General features: G+C 34.8%; 3 protein-coding genes across 3 annotated transcripts; 1 reads left to right on the top strand and 2 right to left on the bottom strand.

Annotated features, from left to right (window-relative positions):
- Positions 1-5,506: 5,506 nt before the first annotated feature.
- On the bottom strand, positions 5,507-8,592 carry LOC108465748 (PHD finger protein MALE MEIOCYTE DEATH 1). The gene is made up of 3 exons (XM_017766133.2): positions 8,194-8,592; positions 7,399-7,642; positions 5,507-7,316 (listed from the first exon to the last, which is right to left on the bottom strand). Exons 1-3 carry the CDS (start codon positions 8,483-8,485, stop codon positions 5,750-5,752), a joined length of 2,103 nt encoding a protein of 700 aa, XP_017621622.1. The 5' UTR covers positions 8,486-8,592; the 3' UTR covers positions 5,507-5,749.
- Positions 8,593-10,119: 1,527 nt separating this feature from the next.
- LOC108466562 (urease accessory protein F) lies at positions 10,120-11,133 on the bottom strand. Its single transcript, XM_017766932.2, has one exon. The coding sequence runs from the start codon at positions 10,945-10,947 to the stop codon at positions 10,213-10,215; it is 735 nt and encodes a 244-aa protein (XP_017622421.1). The 5' UTR covers positions 10,948-11,133; the 3' UTR covers positions 10,120-10,212.
- A 131-nt stretch (positions 11,134-11,264) lies between these two features.
- On the top strand, positions 11,265-15,626 carry LOC108466616 (chaperone protein dnaJ 10). Its single transcript, XM_053024820.1, has 11 exons — positions 11,265-11,359; positions 11,471-11,635; positions 12,140-12,199; positions 12,319-12,401; positions 12,738-12,891; positions 13,440-13,569; positions 13,967-14,125; positions 14,241-14,419; positions 14,609-14,689; positions 14,847-14,987; positions 15,356-15,626. Exons 2-11 carry the CDS (start codon positions 11,549-11,551, stop codon positions 15,434-15,436), a joined length of 1,155 nt encoding a protein of 384 aa, XP_052880780.1. The 5' UTR covers positions 11,265-11,359; positions 11,471-11,548; the 3' UTR covers positions 15,437-15,626.
- Positions 15,627-21,701: the final 6,075 nt, after the last annotated feature.

Below are 21,701 nucleotides of genomic sequence, written 5' to 3'. Positions count from 1 at the left end.
CATGTTGAGGCCAATTATACACTTAATACCACACAAAAACAGCATACATTTTACTAACTAACGATTACATATCATAGCTCAATACACATCTCTCATTTACTTCATAACCAAACATCATCACAAGCAAATATACACTTGAAATAGTATATATGTCATACCAATACATCATGTGCAAACATATATTCATGTAGGTGCAAGGGCCGATTCTCAAGTGGCTTATATCCAAATATATACACATATCCAAAGCTTAAATCTTACTTACCATGCAACATGCATGAATCATACTTATGGATATACCATGGCCGAATACACCACAACACCATACCGTTTCAATTTGGTCTTGGTTAAACAAAGAACTTAGTATCTCATTCAAAGATGCTAAAAGAAAATCTAAGAGTCCTCAATCCCCCATCACATGTATCATTATCAAGCTTGATATTTAGCATGCAATGGCATTAACACCACATTTACTTTGGCCGAATTTCATTCCCATGACATAGCAAAGATTTGAACCATGGGCTAACAAGAACATCAAGCTAGCAACTAAAAACATGCATGAATCTCATGGCACAACCTCAAACATACCTTAATCTTGATGCAAGTATAGCCAAACCTCTTCCTAATCCTCTTCCAAACCAAACATGAAGCAAAATTCCTTCCTTCCTCTAGTATTTTCGGTCAAGAATGGATGAGCAAAATTTCTTTTCTTTTCTTTTCTTCCATGCACGGCAATGGGGGGGGTTCACTCACACACACATTTTTTTTTCTTTCTTTATTACCCATACTTATTTGTTTATTGTTTCTCCCTAATGCACCAACAAAACATGTTTCATGACATGTTTAGCCCATACTCCCTTGTCATGGCCGGCCATCACTTGTAAAAAGAGGGGTATTTGACATGCAAGGCCATTGTTTTGCATGCATGCTTTAATTAGTCATCACACATTCCCCCATCATACTTTCAAAGTTTTCTACTAGGTCCTTTCTAGTGAAATTCACATTTATAACTCTAAATTAAAGCATCAAAAATGTCACACATGAGTTAACACATATTATAGGCAATAAAATAAATATTAAATTATTTTTATGCCTCGGTTTTGTGGTCCCAAAACCACATTCCGACTAGGGTCGTTTTAAGGCTGTCACAAAAAATCTGTAGCAACTTAAAGCACTCATAAGTAAGTGATTTTAATGAGTTTTCTTCAAGATTTTTATATTTTTGAGACCCTTGAAGCATGAGCTTTCAAATGAGGGTGATATATTACAAAATAGTCAAGAGTTTAGGATTTTTACATGGATGTATTTGTGTTATATGCTGAGTTTTTATGGAAAATATGAGTCCTAGTTGTGTTATAAACAACTTTTGTGAAAGGTGTTAGCATGAAAACACCTAAAGGGGCTAGTTTGCAGAAGTTGCAAATTAAGTAATAAGTGTGTGATATAGTGAGAATTTGGGATTACCCTAGTAGTAAAAAGAGTTTAGCTAGGCTATAAATACGAAGAAATTTGATAAAAACTTATTTTCGAACATAGGGGTAAAATGGTCATTTTGCCAAGGCCTAGGGGCAAAATGGTCATTTTACCAAATTTGTGAATTTATGAATGTTTAATTGTGTTTAGTGACTAAAAGGATGTATATTGTTAATATAGATCAAGATTTGCCGAGACCAAGCCTAGATCGAGGCAAAGCCAAGCAATTCGATTAAGCCGTTTAGTCAAGCACTTTTTGTAGTCCAAGGTAAGTTGTATGTAAATAGTACAACTAAATTGTTAATACTTGTATTCATAATGTCATTGAATTGATATTGTACGAATTGTTAAGTTATAAATTGAGAATGCCTTGTAATATTTGAGATAGTAGAAATATCCCGTTGAACCTTAGGATATGAATTAGATATTCATGCCAAGACATTGGGTGATTTGTGCGCCAGTGTAAGACATGTATGGGACATGCTTCGGCTGCACTATGAGAGCCAGTATAAGACCATGTCTGGGACATGGCATCGGCATCCAGACAAGGGCTAGTGTAAGACATGTCTGGGACTTGCTTCAGCCATATTATGAGTGCCAGAGTAAGACATGTCTGGGACATGCATCGGCATCAACAGAGATAGCCAGTGTAAGACATGTCTGGGACATGCATCAGCACACATATATGAGAGCCAGTATAAGACCATGTCTGGGACATGGCATCCGCAATTTATCCCATGTCGAAGGTTCATAGAATATCCAGTAGTATCCCAAAATGGTTCAATGGTGAAAGTTGTAGTTCAATTTTGATAAAGAAAGGATGATCATGTTACGAGTGTTATAGGTACCTATATGATAAGCATGAGAAATGAGCTTAATTTAGAAATTGAGACTTGAGTAAGTTAAGTTATGTTTACCTTTGAGCTATAAGCATGATGGCAAATGGTGAGAATGTTGTTGTATACTTATTATATGCAACTTACTAAGCTTTATGCTTACTCTCTTTCATTTCCCTTTTTCTTTCAGTACTGCCAATTTACTCAAGGATCCTTTAAAGTCAGAGATATCGTTCACACTATCATCTATTATACCCGGTTTAGTTAGATTCATATTTTTTATTGTGGCATGTATAAGGCTAGGCTAGTAAGTTGTATTATTGAGCAATTGTTCATGTATTTTGGTTTAAGATAAAAGCCCTTCATTTTGATTAGGCCTGGAATAATGGCTATTATTCATTTTGATGAATGCATATAATGTTCTTTCTTTGAATGAATTGATGTCTTTTGGGGTGAAATTTGTATATTGACATGATCTTGTGTAGGTTGTACAAAATGGGTGACAAAATGTCTTGGAAAATAGCCTAGTTTGTCCACACGGGTAAGACACACGGGAGTGTGTCTAGGCCGTATGTGACACACGGCTCACACCCATGGGTGTGTGTCATGGCCGTACGTCCCCTACACTTAAAACTTTCAAGTCATTTTAGTACACGGGCAGGCCACACGGGCGTGTTCCCAGGCCGTGTCATAAAGTCAGTATGCATGCTTGTAGCACATGCATAAGAGATACGTCCGTGTGTATCGGTCATGTGAAGGACACGGTTATAGGGCAATGGGTGTGTGCTTGGGCCATATAGATTTGGCAGAATGCCCAGGTTTTTAGACACAGGTTCAGGACATGGGCGTGTCCCTAACACACGGTCGTGCGTTCTATACCCACACGGGCGTGTGGAGCCTTGATGCATGAAATTTTCTAAGTTTTTCATAAGGTCCCATTTGGGTTTCGAATCACCCCGGATCTATGTTTTGGGCCTCAAAAGCTCACATACGAGATAGATTGCTTGTGAAAAGATAAGTTTTTAAATTGTTTGAGATTTCACGGTCCAGTTTTATTTAGTTCGTTGTGTTTAAGGCAGGTAGCACTGCGAACCCTCTCCTAGCGTCGGATATGGATGAGGGGTGTTACATTTTAGACCATATGGTTCATTTCAAAAGAAAAAAAAAGGGATAATGACTTAACACAAAGAAAGGCCCTTACATCTTTCACACAGACATGCCAAAACAGACTATTAACAACAACTTTTTCCTCACTTGCACAAACATTTCATTTTCACAAGATGGGTATACTTACCTTAAACCAAATATAAACGAAAGCATACAGACACATGGAGTAAGAAAGAACCCACCAATAAAGTGCACCTAGGTTACATAACATGACCTTTGCCTTATCTCGAGAGTTTTCGTGAGTATCTTGAACTATAATATAAAAAGTTAACCTTTTTAGATCGTTTTAACAAAAAACTATGCAAGTTATCAAGAACATTAACAGGAAACTCAGAATCTGAATATTTCGTTCCTTACAATTAAAACTAACCTTAAAACATGAAACCCTAACGCTTTGTAAGCAACCGTGAAATAACCTCAGTTTCATCGATTTTTACCAAGTGCTAACAATGATAGAGTTGGCTAAGTATAGCTAACCTAACTCTTCCAACAAGCCTTAAATATAGGGGTTTTGAGAGAAAAATGCAGAAAGAACTAGGAAGAAAAATATGGTGGCCAAAGAAAGCATAAACTTGCTTAAGATGTTAAGGCTCACTTTATACAGAAATACACGAAAGGTAAACCTAGTGGGCATGCTAAACTACCCCACTACCCTTCCTTCAGTACTTGTGACTAAAAACTTTCTCTCTCATCTTAAATGTATATCCTGACATCTACAGTAACTTGTCCCATCTTGTCCCATTTTAACTAGTTTTCATCAGGTTAACTAAATCGTTCAATCAAAATAATAAAATAATAATAGGTTCCTCCAAATTGAGGACTTAACACTAAGGACTTAACTCTAAAAGCTTAACATAAAGGATTCAACATATTCGTCTAACCACTAGGGTGGTGTATACTTTACAGGAGAGTCTGTCAAACCACCGAGCTTACCTAACACAAACTTCACCCCAAGGCACATCCATAGATTTCTTATACTTGTCTAGATTTAATACCATACTCATTCAGAACTTACTCTACATACTTTATTTCTATAAACAACGCTCAAACACTATGGTTTCATCAGGTGGAATGTTACAGACAGCATGACAATTCAAATTTAGCATGTTAATCTTTTTACAAACTTTCTTTATGGTAAAACAAAGGGTCATATTTTGAATAGTTTAGAGTTTCATATGGGTATCTAAAACAAATTTCAAGATTTTCTTTAATGACATGCAATCATGTAATATCTAAAATTACCAATTAAAAGTCGATTGAGTCTAAATTTAATTGGCATCGTTGTTGTAGCAACAACTTAAGAACGTGGGTTCGAAAATATCCTCCACTCTAGGGAAATATCATACAACCGATTCATTTGAGTTAAGAGGGGAAATATAATGTAAATTTAAAATATTTAGATGGAAAGAAGTCAAACCCTGTTACCTTGAACGAAACTTGTTTTAATAGTTTAAATGTATTTTTAGTATTCTGATTAATAAAAACTTTTAGATATATAACTGTTTCCACAAAACATCGTGTGCAGTTCCATTATTTTGTTTCGAGAAGAGGGTATGAATAAAACTGAAGAAGCGTTCATAAATGGAGAAACTGTTTATGATGAAAATGATTGATTCATCTGCACAACTCAATGATTTGCAGAAAAAGCCTATGTAAATGCTTTTCGCTTATATTAAAAAGACTGAACCTATACCTGCAGGGGAGCTGTTCGGCATAGAAGTTGACTCTTTATTTTGATAGGGGATTGATCCTTGTGTTGAACGATCTTTTGGATATAATAATGTTTATGGATGATATGGCCATAAAAGACCAATATCCATAGCCAGATAGAAACAAAGAATCAAGGGCATAAAGGTGGAGGCTTGCACAATACAATTTGCTATAAAGAATCTTCAGAAGTCAAAAGAATTGAATTCGTTACATGAGTTTTACTTATCTCTACTGCCCAACCAAAAGGGCAAATGAACAGTAGCAGTTTCCCATGGCTCATGAGATGGTACAACAAGCTGTTGCCCAAGACTTCTGCCGGTTTATTCTTGTTTCAGTTGTTGAAAAGTATTTGAACGCCCTGTCTAGTGTAAGCCAACAAGCAGATTAGTATCTTTGACTATGATGAATCAATCAAAACTGTTCAACTCTGCGCTATTCCTATCTATGCTAGTGTATGACAAGGTGAAACTTCATAAGATGCCACCCTGATGAATCACCATGTTATGGAGATCACTCACAACGAACTGCTGCGAAAGATCATTTAGTCCTTGGCTAACACTCCATGATCATTGTAGTAGCCCAATGCAGTTGTCATACTCGTAGTCCATCCCATACATAGTGGCCGAGTCCAATAGCAGATCATCAGAACACTGAAATTCTAGGGGAGAGTTGGTCATAGGTGGTCCAAAAGAAGTGCAGCACCCTGGGCACACAAACAATGGTGGCACAGCCTCAGAGTCCTCTATGCCACAGCAGCGTGTGTGCTGCCACACCTCACAAATGTCACATGCTATCATCCTCTCCCCGTCATCATCTCGAGCCCCACATTCACATCTGACAATCCAATTGTCCGCACCGCCTTCATGCTTCAGATTACTGTCCAAATCTATTCCACTCCCTCTGACCAGAATTTCTGCACCTGACTCAAGTGCTCCAAACAGTACATCCCTATCTTCCATTTCACCTAGGTTGTCGACCTCTGTCACCACAAACTTATCCATAATACAATAAGTATCCCTCAATGCTTTTTCAGCAGCTTGTTTTAGGTCAAAAACTGTGGCATGTAATGGAACCATGACAAGTTCACCAGCAGGTGATGTCTCAGTTGCCATATTCTCTGCATCAAACAAACCAGGCATGACTTGGCAAAAGAATCTCAACAACTGGTCATCTTCATCTCTAAATGGCCGATCCTTCACGAAGTGTTTGCTATCTAGAACTGCCTGGGTGGCAAGTTCCAGCAATTCTGATTCTGGATAGTTCAATAGTGTGTTATTATACAAATACACCACATCATTATAAACATCAGTTCCAGGGACAGGAGCAGGAGCAGGCAAAAGTTCTGGTAGAGGTTTTTGATGTATTTCCTCTGTTGCTTCTAACAACTTAAGGTCCTTAACTGGATTGTCTACGTCGTCAATTGTGTATTCTAAAACCCGAGCTGAGTTAATTCCACGACGCACAATGTGACATCCAACGATTACATTGTTCATTGATTTCAATACGTAATCCAGCAAACCCGTATCACCAATATGCATCCGAGCTGCATCTCTTAGATCCTGCCTTGTCATCCCACCATGACTGACCTCAGATTTATGTTGCTTCAAAGCATCTACAATCACCTCTGCTGCAAATTCTAGCCTTTTTGCGGGCCATCTGCTATCCATATGAGCTATGACACTAGTAAACCTCTTGCATCTCAAATATTTTTCCTTCGAATTGTCCTTCTTATGGAATGATATTCTGATGGAATTTTTCTGTACAGAAGCTGAAGGAGCAGCAGTAGCTGCTACTAATTTCTTCTGCAATGCACTACGAGATTTGATAGTGAGCATAAACTTGAAAAGATCTCGGATTGTGACCAACTGGCTCTCACTAAGATCTCTATAATGCTGAACCATGCACTTGATTTGTCTGCTTTGCTCCCTGTCACTGAAATCTTGAATGATTTTGTCAAGTTTCTGGGAGCTGAGTATTTCAATTGCTCTATCATAATTTTCCTCTGAAACACCATAGCTTCCACGGCAGAACTTGTAACCCCAACGTCCAAACCATGTATGTCCATACGCGACTCCATGAAGCAAACGTAGATCCATACCGTGCTTCTTCGATGCATCCTCCACTGAGATTTTCCTGAAAAGCATGAAATGGTCATGAAGTAGCATTCTTAAATGTTTACTAGGCTAATTTGAAGCTAACACTTTTGAAGTTTTACCGAGCCTTAAGAATTTCACAAATACGATCCCAGAGATCCATGATTTCTCTGCCATAGAGATACTTAGAACCACCTTCAATTCCGTTGATGCAGAGTAGATGACCAAATCCATTACAGTGAATCAACCCATGTAAGAGATGGGAATGGATGTTTAATACATTATCCTCTAAAGGCTTATTCCAGTCTCGATCATTTGGTATTACCACATGATACTTCCTCTTGGAAACTAAATGGTTGCCCCAACCTTAAAGCAAACGAACAGCAGGAACAATAAATATCAGTTCCTTACTAGAAGAGCACGGCATTGGCCTCAAACTAAGAATAATTTAATCAAATTAGAGACACAGATGACGGGAAAATTTTGCAGACACTAGGAAATTCCAAAAGCAAAATCGAAACGTTGGTGGGATTGATTGGCATAAAGTTGGTTTCTCATGCTAACTACACTTGAACAATCAGAAAAGGTGAGGAATCAAGAGATTTATCTTTTCATGCATTGATCTATCAAAAGCAAATAACAAGTTATAAAACTCACCTTTTGCTGTCATGGAAAAGATTTCAGAAAAGCTAGTCTTTTTCTATTTTATCTAGCAGTTCCATTCTTGATTAAAACTTCTTGTTTACTACAAGTTTCAAGCTATCTTTAGATAAACAAAATTGCAAACTATCCAACTGAAAGATAAACAAGAAATCGAAAATTCAACAAGTAAAAACCCAAAAACCTGAATCATATAAAGAAACAAGAAAACCCCATTTAGGGAAGAAACATTAAAAACCTGAAAAAAAGGGGCAAACCTGTACACCTGCAGTGATCACAGAAAGGGTTTAAAGAGTGGTTAACACCCTCTTCAATGGTGTAAAGAGGGACGACGCAGCTCTTGTCACGAACAAGAAGGGTGCACCAAAGGGGCATACCTTTGGCACAGTAATCTTCGGGCTCAGCACATTGTTTAAGGAAAATACGGATGTTATCTCGGAAGGGACCGGTGGGGTTTATTGGGCAACCAGGTTCTGCAAATGAATGTAACCCAAATAACTTTGGCCTTCTCTTTCTTTTCCTGCACGTCTCTAGGATTGGGATCGACATTGTTGAATGAAGCAATGCCTTTGGGGGGTCTTTAGTTTCTCCTCCTCCTTCTTCTGTAGAGTATGAGAAAGCTGAAGAAATCTTCTACTTGTACTTTTATGGGGTTTGCCAGTAACTGACTGAAGTTTGCAGTCAGTTCGTTAAGACTGGGGACTTTCCCCGCTCAAATTTTGAGTCGACTTCGTTAAGAAATGAAAACAAAAGAAGCCCATTTGTCTTGTAATTTGGACTATACTGTTCAAGGTCTATCTAACAACTCAGGACCCAATAAAGAAAACCCTTTTCCCCCACATATTTTGCCTTTTAAAATAAAAAATATTTTTTTAATTATTTATATTAAAGATTAATTATATATATATATATATGTGTGTATGTGTATGTGTATGTGTATGTGTATGTGTATGTGTATGTGTATGACAACGCTTTTTTAGTATTGCTCTCCCTGGTGATGGAACTTCTTGGTACCCCACCAAAGGAACCCGCTATACCTGCCTGAAGCAAGTTTTAATTGTTTTCTTTTGCTTTAGAATCAATCTACAAGTTGTAAATCCATATTCCATTCCATATAGGGCTGCTCAATGCGGACAAACAACTAGCATCTCCCACAACACTGCAGGTTGTGCTTGCGTACCATGGAATTGTCAAATATTATATCAGGATGAAGATCAACATAAGTGAAACAGGACGGCAAAGTTTAAGACGAATAATGGTGTTCTAATGATTGCATCAGATGAGATAGGGGGTATTGGGGGGCAGCCGTTTCGGAATTTTGAAGAAATAACTCTAGAACCGAATGTGCATCCACTTGTGCAAGTCATTGCATTGTTCTTAACCCATTTTGCTCCCAAATGTTTGCAAATCCCTGTGAGAGCTCTATGCTGCATGTATTCTCCATGCATCCAAGACATTTTAGGCAAATATTAGTTGTATATATTGTTGCTGATATAGCAGAGACAGAGTTGAGCTTGCACGGCTATAATAAGTGCTTTGAGAATGACAAATCATCATCAAACTTGTTGCAAGAAGACCATTATGAAGGTTGATTCCTGTTTTGTAGGGGCATTTTATCACTCAATGAGCATGCATTTAGTACCAAACTGCTGATTTATTTTATTTATTTGTGGAAAGGCAGTAGAAGTTTGATGTCTCAAACTAGTCATCATGCACCACTCCAATAGAAAGATATATCCCATGCAACTGAGGCAGAAAGCAAGCTGATAAAGTGTATTATTCAATTCTCAAGCGCCTAAAGGGCTACAATTTTGATGCTAAAAGCAGGTACAGATGATGTTTTATATTCACTTCGAGCCATGATGATGGGCCATCTTTCTTTGACTTTTTTGCAAGGAAGTATAATTACCTTTCTTTGGGGCCTCCCACAACCTACAGCTAATGGGTATGGATTATGGGATAATCTGTATAATTTTTATTTCTCCATCAGTTCTAATGGAAAAGAATTAAGAAGATCCTAATAACTTTCAACATTGACAATGGTGGACTGATGTGTAAGCATTAGTTTCATTCAGGGTCAATATCAGGCAAATTATTTGTGATGTTCAGTTTCTTATGTAGAGTTGACTCATCTGTCTTCTTTTTTTCACAGAATTGTACACTGGCCACAAAAATTCCAGGGATTCAATTAATAATATGCTGTAATCATTTTCCTGTATCAAAATAACACTCAATTTCATGCAGAAATTCAAAAGTTTACACCCAAAGGTACAAGGTTAAGAACAGAACAACCTCGAAAACAAGTAGGTATGGCAACCTTGAATGGTATCAAGTAGAGGAGCCGTTTGGCAAGCATCCTCAACCGAACGGTCCATCCATTTCTTGACCATAGATTCAGCAACAGAAGCAACCCGATGCTGCAACACCGCAGCACCCAAAGGTCCAACTAAATTCAACCTTGTAGCAGCTGAAATCACATCTCTCATAGTCATAAAAATATAAGCTCTTTGACTGGTTCCACTGTCCATCCCTAGAAGTCCACAGATGATCCCGAAGACAGGAGCATGGTGGAAAGACACAACGCCAGAACCAATACAAACATCTCTCATAGATTTAAGTGATGGAAGTTCCGTGAAAACAGAGGCAGCCACTCGCATGAGAGAAGACCCTTGTGAAACTGATGCCTTTCGACCCACTTCATTGCTTAAAGTTGCATCCAAGATTCTGTCAAGTTTCTGGCAGTTGTCTAAAGTAGGGTTCATAGTTGCGGAGTAAACAAAAGGGAGGAGTAAACTCCCAGTATTCTCTAACAAATGTATGACAAAATTTTGGAGATCATCAGGGCCTGAGACTAAACGTGCCTGAATTGCTGCCTCAAGACCAAAGGAATGAGCAAACCCACCTGTAGGAAGAATCGAATCCAGGAGTTGCCATTGGCTCCACTGCAAACCAGGGTCTATATTTATTTCTCTCTTCCTTCTTTTCTCTGTTTCAACCAAATCTTGATCCATTACAAAACACACCAATAATCCCCTTCCAGGGAATCAATCTTCTGGGAAATTTTTTTTCTTTTTTTTTTTTTTTTGAGAAATGGGCATGTATGGTGAAGATTGGTGAGGCTGGCAATGGCATGTCATTTGGTAATTTAGTTTATTTTTTCCTCTGCAATGCTCTTCATTGACCCAAATGAGTAAACAAGGCCCGTGCCTTTCCGCAAGATAAGCATCACATGTCACTATTTTTGGTTTGGGATGGTCCAGCAAAGATCAAACCCGAGCCCACTAACAGCTCTGATTACTTAAAAAGCAATCCAGTAAGCATTTTTCATATGATAAGCATCACTACACTGACAGTTAAAATACTGCTTTGCTCCCGCTAAAAGCAGTTTTTAGTATTTGTTTATTACTGTGAAGAACTGGAAAGGCAAGATAAGCTCGTGGCCATCAAGAACTTTGCCCACCTCTTTCATTCACACTCCCCCCCCCCCTTTTTTCCTTTCTTCTTTCTTATTCTTTTTCCTCTTCTCTTTAACAGTAATATCCCAAGCTTTGCAACTCTGTCCTCCAAGAAACTGGGGCCTTGTACTCACCATTGAGACTAAGATCAAGAAAAATGGTGAAGGAAACTGAGTACTATGATGTTCTGGGTGTTAGTCCATCAGCTTCCGTAGAAGAGATTAGAAAAGCTTATTACCTTAAGGTTTGGACTTTTGGGATTTTTTTTTTTCTTTTGTTGGTAATTGGTTTATATTTTTAATGGTTGAATAATTTATTTCTCTTATATATCTCAATTCTCACCAGAATAAGCTTTAGTTTCTATGGCATTATCAAATAGGAAATTTCATTTGTTTATACTTAATTATCTACTGTTGTACTTTCTTATGTATTTATGGAATCTTGATCCTCTTTGATGATCATGCATATTCTGTTCTCTTTTTCTCCTTTCTTCATTTTCCTTTTGTCTTTTCAATATATTTTGAAGCTAGATTTTGATGGACTAATAGAACATGTGCCATATGGGAGAGGTAGAGATTGTTAAGGGAGGATTGAATGTTGAAAGGTGAATGAAATTTTGATTGTTAGATGATGACTGGACCAGAGAGGTTTAAGTAAACTGCTTCATGCCTTTTTAACATAAACACAAACTTTTCATTAACTATATAGTAGTCAAGAATTTTATAGATAGATGCTATGCCCGGTACAGGCAAGGCAAGTTCATCCGGACAAAAATCCCAATGACCCTCATGCTGCTGAGAGATTTCAGGTATGTATACTAATTTTGTTGCTGATTTGGTTTCTTTTCCACCGAAGTTATTTTATCCTACATGTCCAGCTAGTTAATGAAAGGGATAATTAATGTATTGACAATCTTCATTTTTCCAGGTACTAGGTGAAGCTTATCAAATTCTGAGTGATCCTGTTCAAAGAGATGCTTATGACAGAAATGGAAAATACAGCATATCTAGGTACGACATTCACATTCAGTGTTGATCATACACGTTTAGGATGACATGGTATGCAAATTGATAGTTGGTTTTAAGCTCCAGATGCTTAATTACAAAGCTCTTAGATAGCTTTATTTTGTATTCCTTTCTTAGAAAGCCAGTGTTATCTACTAAAGATCAGTCAACCAATTAAATCCTGGACACCAGAAAATGCTTAATCTATGACTAAGATTACTATTTTAACCTTGTAACTATTTTAAGTTTTGCAATATTTTGTTGAGCATCCAAACAAATTCCATTCTTTCTAAAGAAAGTCCAAGTCTCCTAATTATTTGAGGACACCATTTTGGTTCTCAGGGACACCATGCTTGATCCAACAGCAGTCTTTGCTCTTCTCTTTGGAAGTGAATTATTTGAGGACTACATAGGACATGCTGCTGTTGCATCAATGGCTTCTTCAGAACTAGCCAATGAAACAGACAATCCTGAAAAACTGAACGATATGTTGAAGGCAAGTGTGCTCCCATGTTAAACTAATGCCTGAACTTTTCATTCTGTAGAAGTGAAAGGTCTATTCTTATCATACATCAAATCAGATGAATGTGTGGCAACTGCAACATGAATTTTCATCATTCGTCAAATAGTGGTAGCCCTAGTCTGTAATAATGGTAGTACTTAGCTATTAAATAATGGCCTTTATTCTAAGTTAGGGACTTACCTGATATTCTTACAAGGAAAAGGTTGGATGGAATATTATAGAGAACTCCATTGGGATAAACTTTGGTTTCTTAAACTTCAACTTAACAAGCAGAAATATTTACAGAGAGGGCTACTTTAAGATTCTGAAAACATAAGTTTTATGCCACAAAGAGAAAAATTGTAATGACTCAATTGCTCCCATACATCTGAACTGAGATTTTGTGAATCATGCTTGGTAGTTGACATGACCAAAACTGATTAAACTCCTCAGTGTTATAGATAAGCAGGTTATTTTTAGTTCTTCAAGCAAATTTTCTATAATTTATAAGAGCAGTTTTTTTTGTGCGACCTTGCATGCAGGCTGTTCAGAAAGAAAGAGAAGAAAAGTTAGCAAAATCGTTAAGAGATTCCCTTAATCAATATGTCCGAGGTGATAAAGATGGATTCATACAGCATGCAGAATCTGAAGCCAGACGGCTGTCTGATACTGGTAAATTGAGTTATTTTAGCATTTCCAGGTTGTTGTTGTTGTTTTTTTTTTTTTTTTCCTTTTCTACTCGTATAGACATGTTCTGTTAATTAGAGGCTTTTTCTGTGCCAATTAGGTGTTAAACTACTTATTTGGGTCTGTCCTGCAGAATCTTAAATACTGTTATCTTTCTATGTTAAGAATTTTGCAAAATATGCATCTTTAAATGGCAGTGGATGAAATTATACTCTGCTCTTAGCATCGTTTACAGAAATAGCAATAAGTATAGGCTGTAAGTCATGATCCTCTGGCAGTATGGTTCAATGAATTTAAAACCAGCAGATTATTGCACTAGCCTTTTGGTACTTCTCTGCAGTAAACTTTGATGCTAGTAACCCCTACTGGCTTGAATTTGCAGCTTTTGGGGTTGATATATTACACACCATTGGCTACATATACTCGAGACAGGCATCCCAAGAGCTTGGAAAGAAGGCAATTTATCTTGGTGTACCATTTTTGGCTGAATGGGTCCGGCACAAGGGACATTTCTGGAAGTCACAGATCACTGCAGCAAAAGGCAAGTTATAGTAAATCTATAAGCACCCTTTCCGAGTTTCCTCCTCCAACTCTTCAAAAGCAGTAGTTTCAGGAAGTTCTCTCTGCCACTGATACAGTTAGAAATATAACTCCAGGTGCTTTTCAGTTACTGCAACTTCAAGAAGATATGCGCAAGCAATTTAAAATGGATGGTAGTGGCGCTGAAAATGATGTTGAAGCACATTTACGCTTAAATAAAGAAACTCTGATGAGCTCTTTATGGAAATTGAATGTCGTGGATATTGAAGTAACTCTTGTACATGTGTGCCAAATGGTGAGTTTCTTTGTATCTTAGTGACTTTGATACTTGGTTTATATTATAGTAATTCATATAGCTGAATATCTTTGCCACCTGTAGTTTGTCTAGCGAAATTATAGGCTAGGAAATGATTCTTGTTTCAATAGTAGTTTTAAAATTTAGGGATTTTCTTATCATTCTGACGAATGATGATTGGTTTTGCAGGTGCTGCGGGAAAATAATGTCAAGAAGGAGGAACTCAAAGCTAGAGCTCTGGCTCTAAAAATTCTTGGGAAGACATTTCAGGTACAAAATTCATTGAATTAGCTACCTTGTAATTTGCTGCATTCTTTAGCTTTACATACTAAGAATGCATAACAGGGAAGTCTTCGTATATTCTATCACGTGTAATCATTTGTAAGAAATCAAAAGATATTTACGCTTTGGAGCATTATTTCACCAGGAACAAGAAGCTCGAAACGGTGGAACATCAAGAAGGAAAGTTGCTGAAATGGATGATGATGACGATGGAAGCAGTTCTGACAGCAGCAGTGAAGAGGAGTCGCCAGGAGCACTTTCGTATCGAACTCCTTTTCTCACTCAGGCATGTTAGAAATCCTTCAGGCCTAACATACGTAAAACGCATGAGATTTTGTCAAAATGTGACACAGATACATGATAATAGCACACGATATAATACACACACAGATACAGACACACACGCACACATATATATATGCATGCATGAATATAGCATATGAGCTGCTGGTATTGGCATGGTTCTTAAGGGGTGAGTATCCTAGAACTGACAAACAAAAATCTATCAAATGCTATTGAAACATTACTTTCATTGATTGTTTGGAGCTCAGAATTGTTCACCTTACTGATTACTCCGAAATTGAAGATCAAAATTTTTTGTGTGTTATCAAATGCAGTATGATATTTATGAGTTGTTGTGAATTGTTGTGATAGGGCATTGGGAGACTGTTCAGATGCCTCTGCAACCCAGCCTTTGATGTGGATGATGATGAAATTGTGTTCAAAAGCAAATGATTGCATGAGAGATGTAAATTAGCATTATTGGACATTGGCAGGCACTACCATTTGCTTACCCCAAAAAAGATGTCTTAGTAACCAGACTCGTTTTGTTGCAATACTAAAAAAACCCTTGTTGATGACTGATGACTGTCAAACTTTTTGGTTTATTTTCATGATCCAAAGGATCAATACACTCAGCGGACAACTTCACTACATTTTTCTTTTTCTAAAACTACTAACGATGCCTGTCATCTGAATGCAATCATGATAACGATTTTAGGATGGCAATTTTTGTTAAATAAAGAAACCAGATAGCAGACTAAATCACTACATGATTATCCCACCCAAAAGAATGATTTCAGTTTTGGATTTTGCCATCACATTATCAGAGTTATTATTTTCGATTCATAAATTAAGAAAAAAACAGTAATTATTTGAATAATAATACTTTAGTATTTAATCACATATATATTTAATATAATAAGACACATACCTTATATTTACGTTTAACTTTTTATTTTTATCTAATAATACTAACTCATCATTATAATAAAAATTCTTAAAATCCTTAATAAAATCAACTATAATTATCTTAATATAATTCTAATAAAATCTTAACACACTAAAGTCGTATTTTAATTAAAATCTCAATTAATAATAATAATAATAATAATAATAAACATGCACATCTGTTTTTTTCTTTTTTACATTAAATTAATTTTAAATATTTATTTAAAATACTGATCTACAAAAGGATGGATATAGGTTATTGTAAAATTTAAAATTTTAACTAAAAAACTTAACCCCAAAGCATTTCAAGTAAAACAAAATCAATTTTGCACACTCAAGCCAAGCAAACAAACCTCAAGGTAAAATTTCTTTTCTTTTGTTTGTACGTGTCTAAGTTTTTTTTTTAATATTTAATTAAACAAATTTTGAGCAGGTAAAGCATATTTTTTAAACAAATAATTTATTAAATTTTAATATGTAAATATAATTTTAATACTACTTAAAGAAATAGTACAATCAACACTACAGCTACAATTTTAATATTTTTTAGAAACTAATCTTTATAATAATAATTATTTTTGAGACGATTTCTAAAATTCTTTTAACGAAAAAAAAAAAAGAAAGGTTATTCAACCTTACTATCATTAGAGTTTCATTGGGTATGTAATTACCCTCGTCAGAGAAGGTTGATTCTTTTTATTTAAAATAGAAAAATTAAATCCACTTTAAACTACAAAAAACTTTGAAAACTTGTAAATTATTTTTAAAAATATGTAATGGTACAATCAACATTATCTTTGTTATAAAAATAAAAATAAAAAGAGATAGAGACTAAAGAACTAAAAGAGAGAGCATATTAATCCATCGGAATATTTACAATACTTCTACAAAATTTATCTAATGGCTATTAGAATTTAAATTGCATCAAAACTTATTTTGATCTTTATGGACATCCACTTAATAAAACTCCCCCTTGGATGTCCATTAATAGATAATGTGTCTTGTTAATATACTGTCTCGTTAAAAACCTTACCAAGAAAACTCAATGGGATAAAATCTTGGTTAAGGGAAAAAGAGTACAGCGCGTATTTACTCTCTTTCATGAAAACATTACATAATATCTCATATTTTATTTATTTAATCTTGAATACTAGCTTTTCAAATGACCATCTAAACGTATTTTAAGCATTTATATCAATATTCTTTTGAAAGTCATGAGTGAGGGAAAAATTTGAGGGAAAAATATTTTGATCTTTTCAGAAGTTTCAACAATAATCATAACAAACTTTAATCATAATCCTCTATAAAAATACAAATAGGTATTTTAGATCATTTTATAATCCTCTTTCAACTACTATTGACTAAGTCAAATTTACCTCATATGTTCAATTATTTCAATTCATATAAATGAACAATTTCTCAATAATTTCAATATGCTTCTGTTAAACTTTACTATAAACTTTTCTATATAGTGATTCATAAAAGGTTGTAACAACAACAATTAGACACAAGTTAAATCTTTTATAAACGGTTAGTTTAATAATATATCTAAAGGTTATTGCACCCACCACAAAAGAATTTTAGATCATTTCATAATCAATGCTAGGGTTTGGCGAAAAACTTTATATTTTTATTCTGCTTTTGCAAAACTACTTCATTGTACCCTCACCGGCTTTATACATTTAGGTATTTGGACTACTGGTCCAAAAACTCTACGAAGTTAATTGTACTTAAGTTGCGTTTTTCTATTTTGAACAATTTATTCCGTATCTATATTTCTCAATATAATTATTCAAGATCCTCATTTTATTTCATTATTTCAACAATAATATTGCATGCAAAACCATTGTCGATCACTTTTATTATCGATTAGACATTTTCTCAAATTGACATAACTTATTGAGATATCTTATTTTCATTATTTTAATCTTCAATTTCAGGTACTTGAATCTTTTTTGAAGTTTTACTTATTAGTTATGTCTTGGGTTTCTTCTGGAGCACCGCCTTCACTATGTGACCATCAAGATTTATTATTTTCTTTTATGAGAATTTTCATATTTGGAACTTGTAATAAGTTATCCTTGTTGAACTTCTGGTTCAAATTACTGTCTCCCTAACTCATTACAAGTTATTATTTCTATCCTCCTAATGTCAGAAAAACTATTAAATTAAAATAGTAATCACAAATCATATCATAATTGAATCTCCAAAACATTTAAAGCATATAATAATACAAGGAGACTCATAATTAATATATATTCCCATCTTTCTTTGAGTATTCACTCATCTTTTGTTGTGTTAGAACAATTGGAATATATACGCACATACAAAAATTCAAAGATGAGAAATATTTAGCTCTTGACCAAAAATCAATTGTAATGGGGAGTATTTATAACTTATTGACTTGATGCATACAACACGTAAATCAATATAATCTTATGTTGAAATAGGAAGTTTAGTTCTTATAAGTAATGGTTTAGATATTAATCAAATGCGTTCAATCAATACTTTCTCTAAACCATTATGTGCATAAATAACAAACTTTTACAAAAAAACTCAATCAATAAAATACTGAGATATAAACTCATTAATGTTAGCAAGATGGATTGTCTTAATTTCATAATCTGAAATTAATTATTTAAATAAGCAATCTTGCAAACGACAAGTTGCAAGTTGATAACACATATGTGATTATTTTGTAGATGCATCTACCAAAATCATATAATATCAAAACCATCAACATTGTGGATGAATGAGTCTATATTCATTTTAGAAATGTAAAACATTAAATCTCAACTTTAACTAGTGAGTTTCTAACAATGAATTTTCATTGTGAACAAGCAACAAATAAGAATTCTTTAAATTAAAGAATCTTCTAGTTCTTTAATAATTCTTTAATGAATAATAGTTCTTTAATGAATGTCTATATGAATTTTTAATTAATTTTAGCATTATATATAATTCGGGATGGTCTAACTAATCACGCCAAGTAGTAAATGCATTTGTATCAAGAAACTTCTAGTTTACTTTAACATGCATTTCAATTTATACTAATAATGTCAATATAAATTGTGACAAATAGATAATTTTACTGTTATTTCTTTTACTTTGTATCCATATATAAGTATTCAAAAAATTATATGCAATATTCACTTTAGGGAATATGTTAAAATCTTCAAATATCCAAAAAATATATTAATAGCAAACTTTGAGAGTGGATCTTATTTTCTAGGTGTACAACAAGCATATAACCAATGACTTTTCATACATAAGTTTTCTCGCTTGCAAGTTCTCGTCAGTAATATTTTTCCACGTAATTTTAATTAAGAACTTATTCTTAATACTGCAGAATTATACTCACAGTTTAAAAAAAAAAAACTTGTAACTTCAAGTGCATCTAACCATAACGAGCTTGAGATAGATATTGCACAATCAAATATTTTGTTTTCAACCACAATCAAATATTTTGTTTTCAACCCCTTAACAGGGATGATGATAAAATAAGATCACAAAGATAGTTACAATCAATTCAATTTATAACAAGAGTAATAAATATAAATCAATAATTCAATCCTCTTTTTATTCATATGAAATATAATCTTTCCCTCATTTACGATCTCAATATGAGATTCATTATAAATATCTTTTAAAACCAATAGATTAACTATCATAAGATATTAATATATTATACATTCGAGCTTTCAACTAATTTCATACTACCAAATATTAAAATAATATTAGTTTATATTTTCTTTTACGTTCACTTGAGAGAATGCAATAGATTTATTAGAACGAACTTATAAACTCACAAAAAATTCTTTATTTCATGATCATTATCGCAAACATACGTGGGTTTCAAATCAAAATTTATCTACTTATGTTGTCATGATTAGTCTTCAATTATAATAAACATGATATAATAAATAAATCATAATAAAATATATCTAAAGATCTAAGTGGTTAAAGACGTTAATGATTATCCCTAGTGTGCAGGCCTCAATTGAAGACTGAAATTGCAATAGCTATAGAAGGCAATCGACAACAACTTGAGTAGTAGATTTGGAGTGACCGTATTATAAAATAAAAGAGAATCGTGTTGATAACGTGTTATAAAATAAAAGACAAAGAATAAAGAACAAGGAGAATAAGAGAGCAAAAGAGAGTGTGTATTTTATTAATCAATCGAAATATTTACAATACTTCTCCAACGTCTATATTTATAGTCATAAGAAGTATAAATGAAGTAGATATCTAATTTTATTTTGAAACTTAATAAGATATTTACAACAATATCTACAATTTTATTAGTTTTAGAAACAATTTCTTTTTTTTCAATCGATTTCTAAAATTCTTTAAAATTAATTTATAATTTACTAGTTAAAACTACTAAATTAACAGAATTTTTTTAAAAAATTTTACCCTATTTTTTTGAATGCAAAGCCGGTTACTTTATTGAAACAAAAACACAGTCCACAAAACAAACAAAATCCAAAGAGAAAAGTGGAAAAAACAGAAAGCAAAAACAGGAACCTCCACACGGAGGTTTGAACCAGCGTTATCTATCAAGTGAAGAAAACGAGAATGATGATGAACAAACACTTGAAGATAAAAACTGGGGAAAACACCAATTGAATAAATTCCCCAAAACAGAACACCCACAGCCCGAACTAGGGTGGGTCAAGCAGTCTTCTGCCTTCATCGGCGACAGCAACAACCAACAGTGGTGTCTCCTCTACCCAAAATCGATCCTCCCTCCTTGTTAAACCATCCTGAGCCATTGCATGTGCAGCCATGTTTCCCAATTTCGCGGCGCAGATGCAGCGACAAACCTCAAATAGCTTCGAAAATTCCTTCACCTCCCAGATTAATGCACTAATTTCAGAAAAATCCTCCAAACTTGTTACTAGTTTATGGATTACCAACCTTGAATCACCTTCCAAAATAACCGACTGGAAACCCAGCTCAAAAGCAAATCGTAAGCCATGAATCACAGCTAAAGCTTCCACTGCGAAAGCAGTAGGTACTTGACAGGTAAGTCGACTACAAGCCCCCATAATCTGTCCCTGCTCGTCCCTGATAATTACCCCTAGTCATGCTTTCTTTTGTAGAAGGGAAAAACTTGCTTCAACATTAATCTTCATTAGCGAAGACGGCGGCCGGGACCAGCGAACAACTTGCAAAGAAGGCAACCAATATAGCCCATAGCGTAATTGCAATCTCAGTTCTTCTATTGACATAATACTTCTCAAACATCCATGATAACCACTCAAGAAAATCAATTTGGTCATTATTTCCTGGGCTATCATAGTTCAAAGCAAGCCACACTTCCTTTGCAAAAGCACAAAAACGTAGGACATGGTTCACATCTTCAGCATCTAGGACACAGAGGATCATTTACAATTTTCTTGTTAAATACGCAGGACCGAGTAAGCACAAATTGTTTTAGAAATTTCCACATAGCAATTCGAATTTTTGGAGGGCAAGAAAGCATCCAAATCTACTTGTACAACCTCCTTTCCAGCGGACACAAATGTATAGGCCTTAGCAACAAACGATAACCACTGCGAACACTATATAAACCCGAATGTGCCCTACCCCATACAACACAATCCTCTTTATGGAAAACTTGACAGGGGAATACTTTTAATAACGTTGGCTTCCTCTAAGGAAAACACAAAATCAATCAGCTCCAAATTCCATACCATTGATTCTTGTATTATAAGATCCTAAACCTATGAAATATTACTCACCTAAGGGGACTAAATCTTAC

Source organism: Gossypium arboreum, chromosome 2 (assembly GCF_025698485.1).
Source record: "Gossypium arboreum isolate Shixiya-1 chromosome 2, ASM2569848v2, whole genome shotgun sequence".
NCBI classification, from domain to species: Eukaryota; Viridiplantae; Streptophyta; class Magnoliopsida; order Malvales; family Malvaceae; genus Gossypium; species Gossypium arboreum.
The sequence above is the reverse complement of the archived record's forward strand: the minus strand, read 5'-3'. Positions and strand labels throughout refer to the sequence as shown.

Bases quoted from the DNA above. Each gene is read 5' to 3' on its own strand.
- LOC108465748 (XM_017766133.2), bottom strand. From the start codon at position 8,485: ATGTCGATCCCAATCCTAGAGACGTGCAGGAAAAGAAAGAGAAGGCCA. The intron at 7,643-8,193 runs GTTTGCCCCTTT...GTTTGCTTTAAG, and splicing joins TGATCACTGCAGGTGTACAG to GTTGGGGCAACCATTTAGTT. The intron at 7,317-7,398 runs GTAAAACTTCAA...CATGCTTTTCAG, and splicing joins TGTGAAATTCTTAAGGCTCG to GAAAATCTCAGTGGAGGATG.
- LOC108466616 (XM_053024820.1), top strand. From the start codon at position 11,549: ATGGTGAAGGAAACTGAGTACTATGATGTTCTGGGTGTTAGTCCATCA. The intron at 12,200-12,318 runs GTATGTATACTA...TCATTTTTCCAG, and splicing joins ATGCTGCTGAGAGATTTCAG to GTACTAGGTGAAGCTTATCA. The intron at 13,570-13,966 runs GTAAATTGAGTT...TTGAATTTGCAG, and splicing joins CAGACGGCTGTCTGATACTG to CTTTTGGGGTTGATATATTA.
- LOC108466562 (XM_017766932.2), bottom strand. From the start codon at position 10,947: ATGGATCAAGATTTGGTTGAAACAGAGAAAAGAAGGAAGAGAGAAATA.